The 13,333-nt window shown below is 29.7% G+C and overlaps 1 protein-coding gene across 1 annotated transcript; it reads left to right on the forward strand.

Annotated features, from left to right (window-relative positions):
- LOC124842545 (TMV resistance protein N-like) lies at window positions 1–12,606 on the forward strand. The gene is made up of 6 exons (XM_047319053.2): window positions 1–206; window positions 327–913; window positions 1,011–2,109; window positions 2,388–2,660; window positions 10,681–11,538; window positions 11,705–12,606. The coding sequence occupies exons 2-6, from the start codon at window positions 351–353 to the stop codon at window positions 12,344–12,346; spliced, it is 3,435 nt and encodes a 1,144-aa protein (XP_047175009.2). The 5' UTR covers window positions 1–206; window positions 327–350; the 3' UTR covers window positions 12,347–12,606.
- Window positions 12,607–13,333: the final 727 nt, after the last annotated feature.

Genomic DNA, 13,333 nt, shown 5'->3' on the forward strand with positions numbered 1-13,333 from the left:
ACTACAAATTAACAAGGTAGAAATGACACATAACCCTACAAATTATGTTATTGTAAATATCTCCAAGAGTGTACTATTGGGACCAAATCATCCGGCTGGGGAAAATTTTCAGCTACTCCATAGAAATTTCGCTGGACTTTTCAGCTGTACTATTGGGACCAAAGAAGAATCTCTCATGTTCAATGAAAGCAATAGCTTCTGCGCAGGTGAGTCACTGTTCCTTCCATACTTTTCAGCTTCTAAATCATTTCAATAAATCAAATCTACAATTTTTTTTAAGAGTTGTTCTTCCCCTGTGTGTGTTATGAATTTCACGGAACCAACAGTACTTCTTCTACCAGAAGAAGTAGATGGTGGAAACTAAACCAGGGCTTAAGCGGTTTTGGGACCGCTTCGGTGGTCGATCATCGGGATCCACTTCTTCCTCTTCGTACGACTCCTCGGACAGCATCCAAAACCAAAACTACATATACGATGTGTTTATCAGTTTCAGAGGTCCTGACACCCGCAACTCTTTCGTTGATCATCTCTGCTCTCATCTCCTCCGAAAGGGCATTTTCGTCTTCAAGGATGACCACAATCTACAGAAAGGAGAATCCATTTCCCCACAGCTTCTACAAGCAATTCAACTTTCACGCCTTTCTATCATTGTCTTTTCCAAAAATTACGCTTCTTCCCCTTGGTGTTTAGACGAAATGACCGCTATAGCTTCTTGCAAACAACAATCAAGCCAAATTGTTTTCCCCATTTTCTATGATGTAGATCCATCTCATGTAAGACATCAAAATGGGGTATACGAGAATGACTTCGTTTCACACAGATGCAAATTTCAAAAAGATCGGGATAAGGTTCCTGGATGGGAGAGGGCTATGACGGATTTGGCCAATTCAGCTGGTTGGGATGTGAGGGACAAGTAAGTATCAATTACAGTCATTTGCTTTTTTGTCTTAGATTCATAACATCACAACTTAAGTAACGGTGGAGTGCTCTATTTTTTCCTTCTCTTGCAGGCCAGAGTTTGAACAGATTCAAAACATTGTTCAAGCAGTAATTAAAAAATTAGGTCATAAGTTTTCATGGTTTGTGAATGACCTTATTGGGATACAACCACGCGTACAAGCATTAGAAGACAAATTAAGATTAAACTCAAACAGTGATGATGTTCAAGTTTTAGGAATTTGGGGAATGAATGGGATAGGAAAGACAACTCAAGCAGCTGTCCTATTTGACAAAATTTCTCATAGGTTTGATGCTTCTTGTTTCATTGAGGATGTGAGCAAACTTTATAGAGACGGTGGCAATACTGCTGTTCAAAAGCAAATTATTCATCAAACTTTTGGTCAAAAAGGTCTAGATATGTGTAGTCCCTTTCAAATATCTGGGATTGTAAGAACTAGGATACACGACATAAGGGTTCTCATAGTTCTTGACAATGTCGATGAATTAGAGCAATTGGAAAATTTGGCCATAAAACCAAAATTGCTTTTGAAGGGAAGTAGAATGGTTATTACCACCACAGATATGCATATTCTGAAAGTCTATGAGGGTGGCGTGATACACAAGGTTCCATTATTGAATGATAATGATGCTCGTGAATTGTTCTGTAGGAAAGCCTTCAAAAGTGAAGAGCAAAGCAGTAGTTGTGAGGCGTTGATTCCTGAGGTACTCAAGTATGCCCAATGTCTTCCATTGGCAATTAGAGTGTTGGGTTCTTTCTTGTGTACTCGAGATGCGGTTGAATGGAGAGATGTATTGAATAGATTGCAAAGTAGTCCCGATAAAAAAATTATGAATGTACTTCAAATAAGTGTTGATGGACTAAACCATGAGGAGAAACAAATATTTTTACACATTGCATGTTTCTTTAAACGGGAGAGGGTGGATTATGTTAAGCGAATTCTAGACTGTTGTGAGTTATACCCTCACATTGGAATTTCAAGACTCGTTGAGAAATCACTCATCACTATTAGCAATGAAGAAATTCATATGCATGAATTGTTGCAAGAATTGGGAAAGAAAATGGTTTGGGACCAATCTCCACAAGAACCAAGATTCTGGAGTAGAATATGGCTTCATAAAGACTTCTTGCAAGTCTTGACAGCAGAAACGGTAATAAGTTATTTTTCAAACTTAATGAATTATGTGAAATGTTTTCTGAATCATGCGAAATCTGCTACATAGTGAACAATAATAAAATTATCATAGAATCATTTTATTATTGTTAGTATTTATACTTTTTTTTCTAAAGCACAATTATTTCAAATTAAAACTTCACTAGTTTCTTATTTTTTATAAAAGTGTTTCGTATTCCAATGACCAAAATGATTCAATTAAATGTTTTTTTTGTTAAGCCATAATTTTCGTGAAATGTTCATTCTGTGTTCCAGGGAACAGAAAAGGTGAAAGCCATAGTTTTAAATAAAGAAGAAGAAATGTCGGAATGTAGTATTGGTGGATTGTCAAGAATGAAGGAGCTTACATTGCTTATATTATATCACACAAAAGTTTCGGGAAGCTTGGAGTTTCTTTCAGACAGGCTGCGATATCTATTTTGGCATGATTATCCTTTTGATTCTCTGCCTCCATATTTTACGGTCTCTAATCTCGTGGAGTTGAATATGCCTAACAGTCACATTATAAGTTTATGGCACGGTAACAAGGTAATATATTCACATTCTTTCCATTTTCGTCTGGGTTTGAATAAATCACCAAAAGATAGAATTTCTTTTTTAGTTATATAAAAGTATAAAAGCTATTACCATCTCTTAACATTATATATTATATTTCAAAATAATATCTCTTAAATATCTCAGTCTTCAAAATATAAGAAATAGGTTCAGTATTCTAAAAGATTGATTTTTAAACTATCACTATTTTAAAGCATAAGTGACTTGGTTGAGCTACTGATCTCATATGTTGCTATCTCTACTCACTACGATTATCACATAAAAAAAATAACAATCAACACAAGACAGAAGAAAAAGATAACTAATGTTTTTAAAAGAAAAGTAAGAAAGAAATAAATAATATTATAAAAGGTCTAAAAATAATTTTAAAAGTCAAACATGTAATAAAGTTGTAATTTAAACAAAATAGCTTTTTTTTTGTTAGTATGAATACCAAGAAATATTGTACAATTTAAAACGTGTATGATTAAATTTTATATAAAATTTATTTTCTTAGATACCTACACAGTCTTTCATGAGACAAGTGCATTGAATAGACTCGTAAAACTCTCCTCGTATAATTAAATGACTCAAACCGAACAATGAAAAGGTTAACCTCCTTAATTCCATTGCCTGTTATGTGGAAACAACACTTTTTTCTAATTACAATATTATTGAAAAATAACCAATCCATCCCAAAGAGGACATCTAACTCTCTCTAGGGTAGACAAATCAAATTCACCTTGAATATGTGTCCCTCACTAACAATGAGCACTCAACACTTACTAGAGAAGTAGAAATTGTACCAGAGGTTGGAGTTGATACTAATAATTCAAACTGCAACTCTCTAACTAATGAACTCAACTCTTGCATACACAAAGTTGACACAAAGAAGTGTGTCACTCTAGAATCAAACAATACCCATAAAAATTTTCCAGCTATTATTCCCCCAGAATAAGATTACTTTATCCTTCTCCTACCCACCAAAATTCAGTCTTCCCAGATAATAAGTACACAACATAACTTAGCTTCTTAATTTTAGGACAGGAAGTTGCCTAAAATATCTTTTCTATTTCCTGTCCATCCTTATGCTCGATCAGGGATGAAATTACCAGTAAACCTTGGATAGTTATGCTTCATGAATTAAGACAAACTCAACTGCTCTTGAGGTTGATTAGTTGAATGTCCAACAACATTCTCACTCGTTAAAGGACTTGCAACATTCACCCTAGATACCCTTGTAGCTTCCCACTGTCTTATATTTTCTTGATGAGCATGAGCCATAGTCATACTCTCTTGTTGCATGGCATTAGCCATCATTTCCATGGCCCTTATCAACTGACTCAAGTCAAGATTGGGTTGAGGTGGCGGAGGAGGTCTACGAGACATTCTGATATAATCATGAGAGAAAGGATTAATCCACTTCACAACATTTTTTACAATTATTACTTAGGTACTCATTCATACTAGAAAGACATAACACCCATATCGTGCATAATTACTACACCAAGCAATGTAAACCAGTTGCAAAATTATCAATTACAAGATTTATCTTTTAATCACTTTCAAGCTTGAAACTTTAGAATTAAGACAAAAATATATATTTGACTTAATCATGAGTATTCACCTTCATCACTACATCAAAATTTTTTCTCTCTTACTACTTAAATTTCCACACTTCTCTCCAACAACACTCGACCTTCCTATTTCAGTTCTCTCAAGGTTCAAATTGCTCTGGTATCAATACTCCAATATATGTACTCAACTACTTTAAGTCATTACTTAATAACATCAATACTCAAAAAGTCATACATATCTATATAGAATGAGTTTAAAGGCTATTATAATCCCTTAAATGTATTTCAAAATGACATTTCTTAAACATCTCAAGGTATTTCAAATTATGAGAAATAGGTTTGAAACAGTTTTCCAAAAGAAAGATAAAAACTTCACCATCTTAACTATAACTAACCTAAGCCATCAATGACTGTCTCCAGCTTTCGAGTACTAACCATCTCTTCCTACCTCTGTTCACGTATTAATATTCAATTATCGCATAAAAAAATAACAAACAACAGAAGGACATAACACAAGGGTAAACTAGTGCATTTAAAAGAAGAGTAGAAAAGAAATAAGTCATATTATCAAAGGTATGCAAATAATTTTAAGAGTGTTTCATCCTACACCTCCAAAGTCTCATCCTGCACTTCCAAAAATTCCACTTTTAACCTTTTGACATCTCATCATCATTCTACACCTCCAACTTTTTCAAAACTTTATTTCTAACTTTAATAAATATTTTTTCATTTCTTTTCTTTTTTATTAAAAACAATCTTCATTACCTTAATAATAATTTAATTTAATTTATTTTAAAATTTAAATATTATTTTAAATAATTTTGTATTTTAAAAATTATTAAAATATAATTTATATTATAATAATAGTTATATTAAAAACATAAAAATAAAATAATAATAATAATAATAATAATAATAAATAATAATAAAAATAAATTTGATTTAATATATTCAAATATATTAAATTATAATAAAATATTAAAATAAATTAAATAATTATTAAATTTTAAATAAAAATGAAAATTTTAAAAAGCTTATTTATATATTAAAATCTATAAAATATGTTAATACTTTGTTTTTTATTTAAAATTTAATAAATATTAAACTTAAATAAAAATTATAATATGTATTTATTATATTTATATATTTTAATAATTAATAAAATATAATTTATATTTTTAAAATAGTTTTATTAAGAAAATTGGAAAATAATAACTAAAATAAGAATAAAAATAAAATAAAAATAATACTTAAAATCATATTTAATATATTTAAATTTTAAAAAAACAAAAATTTTGAAAAATTTGTTAATCGGATATCGATATCCCCGATAAGTTATAAATCGGATATTCATATCCGATAAAGAATGATTTTTAAAATTTTATTTTATATATAAATTTTAATAATTATTTAATTTAATTTAATATTTTAATATAATTTAGTATATTTAAATATTTTATTTAATATAATTTTATTTGTTATTTGATAAATAACTGTTTTAAAATTTTGTTTATTATTTAAATTTTAATAATTATTTAATTTAATTTAATATTTTAATATAATTTAATATATTTGAATATATTAAATATTTTATTTAATATAATTTACTTTTTTGTTATTATTTTTATTTTCAATTATTTTATTTTTTATTTTTAATGTAATTATTATTATAACGTAAATAATATTTTAATAATTATTAAAATATAAAATTATATTAAATAATATTTGAATTTTAAATTTAGTTATTATTAAGGTGATATAGAGTCTTTTTAATAAGAAAAAGAAGAAAATAAAAATATATTTATTGAAATTAAAAATAAATTTTTTTATAAAGTTAAAAGTGTAGGATAATAATGATATGTCAGAAGGTTAAAAGTGTAATTTTTGGAGGTGCAGGATGAGATGTTGGAGGTGTTGGATGAAACACTCTAATTTTAAAACTAGAATTGTCAAAATGGGTCACAACTCGCGAGCCAACTCGGCCCATCACGGGTTTGAGCCGGGTTGAGTTAGAAAAAAATTGTATATTTTTTGTGCGGGTCAGATTTCAACCCGGCTTGTTTAAACTCGGCTCATGCGGGTTAAACCCGTGGTGGACCGGGTTGGCCCATCAACCCACGTATCTAATTTTATTTTTTTTAAATTTAATTTTAGTTTTATAAAAAATATTTATTATTTTGTTTTTGCTTGAAAAAATTATTTAAGTTCCTTATTTTCAAAATTAATTAAAAACCCATGTTGGGAGTGGAATTTGTTTAAATTTGTATTATAAAAAGTTTGTAATTTTTTTTATTTAAAAGAAATTGTAATTAAGTGAGCCAACCCATTTTTACCTACCAACCCTTGGTGGATCGAGCCGGGTTCGAATTTTTCTGATTCGCTAATAAATGAGTCGGATTGGGTTAGCTCACTAAGTGACCAACTCGTGGTGGGCCAGGTTGGGTTGGGTCGGATGATCCGTTTTGACAGCTTTATTTAAAAGTCAAACATGTAATAAAATAGTAATTTAAAAACAAAAATAGCTTTCATATACTAATATAGAGAGCAACAAATATTGTACAATTTTAAATGTGTACGATTAAATTTTGTACGGAATTTATTTTGTTAGATACCTATACAGGAAAGACAAGTGTATTGAATTGTGAAACTCTATTGTCATACTTACTTCCAAGTCCTCAAATAATTTTCCAGACCTTAATACCAAATGACTCAAAGCAAACCATGACAAGGTTAATCCCACTAGTTCCATTAGCACGATCCTCTTTCATATCATACCGTGAAACTTCTTTCGACTCACACCACTTAAATATCATACCCTATGTGAGTGAGATATTAGTTGAGTCAGAAATATTCTCACTTTTGAAATCCTCTTTCACTACATTTTAACCTCCTAAACAATACACTGGAACCTCCTAAACAGTAATATTTTCCATTGAAAATAATTAGGTTTAATAGGTTTGGAGGTCCCTATATTTGCGGGTTCGTTTCAATTGGGTCCTCCAATTTTGGAAGTGATCAATTAGGTCCTTAATTTAACAAAAATGAGTCAATAATACCCTTTCCGTTAAATGCAATGGACAGCGTTAACTTTTTAAACAGATGGCATGCTGAGTCATCCTTTTATTTGCAGGTGGCACAGTTTAAGCTGAAGATGTGGATTTTATATCATTTCAAATTGTAAAATGTAATAAAAGCAGAATTAGGGTAAAATGTAATAAAAGCATAATTAGGGTCAAATGTAATAAAGGCATCCTTCTCCAGTTCAGAACCCTCATCCAATTTCCTTTCTTCTTTCTTCGATCATTTGTCTCATTCCTCTCCCAAATTTCCATTAATTCTCAATCCACTCTCTCGTTCCTAATTAGGTCCCATTCCTGTTCAAATTTCGTTTATGGGTTCTCCCAATTCAAAGTTATGCACTTTCCCTTTTTGCAGTGGAATTTCTCGTTCCTGGGGAATTCAATTCCATTGTCTCTCACTAAAGTTGAAAACTTGGAGAGAAAGTGTCATAATTTCGATTCAATTTTTTTTTGACAATTGGGTCTGTGATCTTCCTGTGTGGGTAAGCAAGGTTACGAAAAATTGTGGGATCGTGATTTTGGCTGCAATGTTTAAGAAAACTGTCTATGACCATGGTTTTTGGCTGCAACATCAAAACGAGGTTTAAGAAAATATCATTTTCCTTCGCTGTTTTCCTCTCCCATCTCATTTTGCACAGAGACACTTCGTTGCTTTCCGCTCACGCTTTCGTCCATTGTCGCAATCTCAATCTCTGTTCAGATGGTGTGCTTTGCTTATATATATATATATATATATATATAAAACAAAAAATGAAAAACTAAAGAGAAAATCGATTTGCAGGAGGTTACCGATTAATGGAGGAGTTGGTGTTGTTTTGTTGGAATGTCTGACAGTGGTTTGAGAAAAATAAAAGTAATATGTTTAGAATGGAAAAGAAAAAGAAGGTGAGGAAGGTTTGAAGTCAAAAGGGGATCTGGAAGAGGAAGAGTGTGAGAGCCAGGTTCTTACCCTAGAAAGGATTTTATTTTAAACTTAAAATAAAATAAATTCTACCCCTATGTGCCACGTCATAATTAATTGATTCGTCAGCATGCCACAATACATTAAATTTAACGCTGTTCACTAAAATTAACGGTAAGGGTATTATTGGTTCAGTTTTACCAAATTAGGGACCTAATTGATCATTTCCAAAATTGGAAGACCCAGTTGAAACGAACACACAAATATAAGGACCTCCGAACCTATTAAACCAAATAATTATTAAGAATCAAACTTATCATTTCTAAGCTAACAAAACATAAATAGTTTAAATAAAATATCATACTCAACTTATTAACTCTATTCTTTAAAAGAATATCCACCTCTTAAATTTACTCTTTTCAACATCACATTTAAATCACAATTCATCATAATCAACACAAAAACCCTATTGAGCTTAACATTTGAGTTTTTTTTTATCAGCTCAATTTCTTTCATTCTATTAGAAGAAATTCATACACTTATCCCTTCCACCACGAACCAATTTCTTCAAGATATGTTAGTCCATTTTTTTTTTCAAAATTTCAATCACACCAACATCATCACCACTATGTAATAACACAAATTGAGTACTCATCAAGGAAATTCCTAATCATCATTAATGCATAAGAATAGCAGACAAACTATAATTCATTAGCAATCAAATATATATATACCATCTCGAAACACAACACAAAGCACAAAACCTCACAATTTCACTAAATCAAAGTTCACCAACTAAATCAAACTTCGCCAAATCATTTACAGGTTCTGCCGTTATCAATTCTCATTTTAAAGTAATTTTAAATGATCAACTTCCCTTATCTTAAGGGTTCCTATTACAGTTTTTCTCTTCTCACAAGTTATGATAGTCCTATTTTCACAACCCAAAAACTAAATCAAAGATGAAATCATGGTTTAAGAATCATAACTAGATGAAAATACCCCACGTAACCAAAGAAAATTGCATGCACCAGAAAAATCAGATTTATGGAGGAGCATAATTTGAACTTATTAGAATAATTGAAATTCATCTAGATGTTTGGTAGGAATTTTCACATCAAATACTTCTATGGTTTTAGATCTTAAAAAGGACAGAGAAGGAGATCAAATTTAGTAAATTTATAAGAGAGAAGGGAAAGAAATGGAGAAACATAACTTATGAGAGTTGGGAATGGAGGAGGTTTTGTAAATAACCTCTTATTTTGAAATAAACTATTTCCTAACTTATAAATTTCAAGTTAATAAACTAATTTATTAAATTAAATATATTCAGTAAACTAACTAATAACTATTTCATAAATGTAAAATGACTTTAAAAAATACAATTACATAATATATATATATATATATATATATATATATATATATATATAATGTGTACTTCTAAGGATAATCTATTATTACATAATTTTAATTATAATTTTTTAAATATTTGAATTCTTATTAAACTTTTTGTAGTTGTTTTTATTTTTTCAAAAGTTTTATATGTTTTTTTATTTGGAGAAATTATTTAAAATAAATATTAATTAAATTTATTTATTTTAAAATTTAATTTAATTTTAAGTTTTTATATTGAATTTTTTTTTATAATTTTTGTATTAGGTGTATATTAGTATCATTTAATAATATATTTGTTACGGTTATTTTTCTTTTATTTTTACCAGTATATAAATAAAAATTCAACAAATAAAATTAGTGCAAATAATTAATTGTCTTCATAGAATTAAAATAGGTAATAATAAATAAATAAAAATTAAGAATAATAAAAAATATATTAAATATAAGAAATAATAATAAAAGAAAATTAAGTAAATTAATTGTTAAAAATTAGAAGTTAGTTGAGGTTATAACTTATAAGCTTAAATCTTCTAAAGTAAACTATTTGGAAATACTTAAATGCTTTTATTTATAAATTAATTTATTTTACTAATAATTAATTTACTAATTTCATTAAACACAATCGAAATGGGTAGCATCTATTTCTTTAATTAGAATAATTTTTGCTTTCCATTTTGAAGGAAGTTGTAGATATTATGTAAAACACATTTAATTTTCTTTAGCAGTTAATGATTTTGAAATTAAAATTTAATAAACATTTACTTAAAAGCATATCACTTTAAATATTATTTTGATTACCTTCTCTACCGTTGAATTATTATAATTGTTGATCACTATAAAACTTTTATAAAAGAAAGCAAATATGATTACAGCCTATCCTTTTGGATTGGAGGACATTATAATGTTTTCTTTTTCACCTAATGAACTAAAATGAGTTTTTTTTTCATCTTCTTAATATGTCTTTAATTCTGAAAGCTTTCCAAATTGAATGAGAACAAATAAGACTGAAGATTTAAGATTAAATGTTACTAGGTGATTATTTATTTTCTTTCTCACAGAGCTGTCCCAACTTGAAAAGGATTGATTTAAGCAACTCCAAGTATTTGACTGAGACTCCGGATTTTTCCAGAATCATAAAACTTGAAAGGCTAGATCTTTCTGGATGTACAAGTTTATCTTATGTCCATTCATCAATTGGACTTCTTAAGAAGCTTGCTTTCTTGAATTTACGAAATTGTTGCAATCTAGTTTCCATTGACTTTGGCTGTGTAGGCAACATGAGTTCTCTGAGAGTTCTACATCTCTCGGGCTGTTCTAAACTTGAAAGCACCCCAGATTTTACAAGGGCAACACATCTTGAGTACCTTGACATGGATGCATGTACAAGTTTATCCACTGTTCATCAATCTATTGGAATCCTTTCAAGTCTAACTTTCTTGAGTTTGAAACACTGCAAAAACATTGTCAGTATACCAAATGATAATAATTCCTTGGTATCTCTTAAAACTCTATATTTATGTCGTTGTTTGAAACTTACAAATCTGCTACCAAGAAAAGTTTCTTCGTCCCATTTGAAATCCTTGATTTTTCTGGACCTAAGTTATTGCAATCTAAAAGAAGTACCTGATGCTATTGGAGACTTAAGATGTTTAGAAAGACTCAATCTACAGGGAAACGATTTTGCTTCAATACCTCATTCCTTCCGTCAGCTTCATTGTCTAGCATATTTAAACTTGTCTCATTGTCATAACCTTAGATATTTGCCTGACCTTCCAACTGAAGGAGATACATCAGGAGGGAAGTATTTTAAATCAGTATCTGGATCTCGTGATCATAGGTCAGGCTTGCATCTTTTTGATTGTCCCAACATGGCTCAACGGGGTTGGGAACTTGCATGGCTTTTCAGGCTAATTAAGGTTCACATTCTACGACTTTCTCATCTTGTCTTTAGCTAACATATTTTCCTAATTCATCATTTGGAATGTATTTAGAGATTAATTGTAAAAATTTCTTTTAATTAACAACCGATTTCATTGTTGTACAATTGATTATAATAAAACCTGTTTTGTGCTTTTCCAATAGGAACCCTGTAATTTTCGGTGTGGCTTTGACATTGTTCGTCCTTGGAATAAGGCATATAGATGGTGGGATGGTGAAATGCTTAGCGAGGATTCAATTATAAGGATACTTGAATGTGATACATATGACAACTGGATTGGCTTTGCCTTTTGTGTTATATTTGAGAGAAACAGCGATAATGTAATTCTTAGATATCGACACGGTTCGATTTCTTCATTAGACCCGCTTTGTCTTTCTTTTGAAAGTGAATATAGTGAAGAGAGGTTTGACATGCAACTTAATTTGGAGGCGGATTGGACAGATGGATCTGCACATATTTGGATAATCTACATCAGTCGAGAACACTGTCATTTTGTGAAAACCGGGGCCCATATCACATTTAAAGCGCAACCAAATGTTAAGATCAGTAAATGGTGGATGAGAAGAATACTCAAGGAAGATATCCATGACTTTGGAAAGTTCAGACAGGGATTATTTTCTCCTTTAAATCATAATCATGCCCCCTTTGACTGTGTAAAAGAGAGCAACAGTGGCTCACGGCCTAAAATTCAACTTCCTTACAATTGGTATGTCACGGAAGAAGAGGAAGTCGAGAATATTGATGCAAAGGTAAAAGAAAATAATATCTCCAATGCAGGACTTTGAGTTGCTTGTCTGAGATATAAAATGATTATTCATAATTAATTATTAATAAAATGATTTCATTTTCTTACAAAAAAGAAAGGATATTGAAATTAATAGTGTATTAATACATAGTGTTGTTTCAGGAGTCCATATAATGTATTCTTCTAAGTTCTATTATTGTATTGTCAAGGTCTTGATTATTCGACTAGAGATTAGGTATTGCAATAGACACTCTACTCCACCGATGCAAGTCAGTGTAAAGTATTTATGAGTATTACTGTTATTAAATGTGATACAAACATGCAAAATGTCAATCTATTTATACATTTATTTATCCTGATGAATTTCTATTAACATGATTCATAAACCCTAACAATCTACTATTGATTGATTAATGGGTTTAATACTCGTTACAAATATTTTGTACACACTTTTTTAAATTTATTGTATAGTCATTGGATTTTCTAAATGTTTTATTTTCTATTTTTAACTCATTTCCATATTTTAGTAATAAATTGGATTTTGTTATAAATTTCCTTTAATTTTGCATATTTAGCTTATCTGACATCCGTTTAATGTTTTGGTCATACTTATTTTTTGGAGATATTATTTTGGATTTATTCTATTTGTATTTAATTCTATACTTTAAAGCTTCAAATTTGGATATATATGATTTAGTGGATTTGGATTCTTATGTTAACTTTTATGGATTTAAGAAGTTGAGACAGACTTGCTAAAGAGTTGCAAAGAGAACCCTGTAAATTACTGTGTGGAGAATTCATTTATACAATTTTAGAATTTTAGTTTAATTTATTTTCTCTCTTTTCTCTATTATTTCTGTCTTTTCATTCTCTTTTTCAGTGTCAAGTTTTCTTCTCTACAGTGCTAGATTTTCATTCATAGTATGGAGGATCGATTAAGAAGTTCAAAATCAATTTAGAGTGTTATTGATCTTAGTACATATTTTGTTGTTATGTTCTTACTATCTTCTTTCTTGCTCTTTAGTTT

This window comes from Vigna umbellata, chromosome 6 (assembly GCF_029865625.1).
Source record: "Vigna umbellata cultivar VRB3 chromosome 6, Vumbellata_1.0, whole genome shotgun sequence".
NCBI classification, from domain to species: domain Eukaryota; kingdom Viridiplantae; phylum Streptophyta; class Magnoliopsida; order Fabales; family Fabaceae; genus Vigna; species Vigna umbellata.

Bases quoted from the DNA above. Each gene is read 5' to 3' on its own strand.
- LOC124842545 (XM_047319053.2), top strand. From the start codon at position 351: ATGGTGGAAACTAAACCAGGGCTTAAGCGGTTTTGGGACCGCTTCGGT. The intron at 2,110-2,387 runs GTAATAAGTTAT...TCTGTGTTCCAG, and splicing joins AAGTCTTGACAGCAGAAACG to GGAACAGAAAAGGTGAAAGC. The intron at 2,661-10,680 runs GTAATATATTCA...TCTTTCTCACAG, and splicing joins GTTTATGGCACGGTAACAAG to AGCTGTCCCAACTTGAAAAG.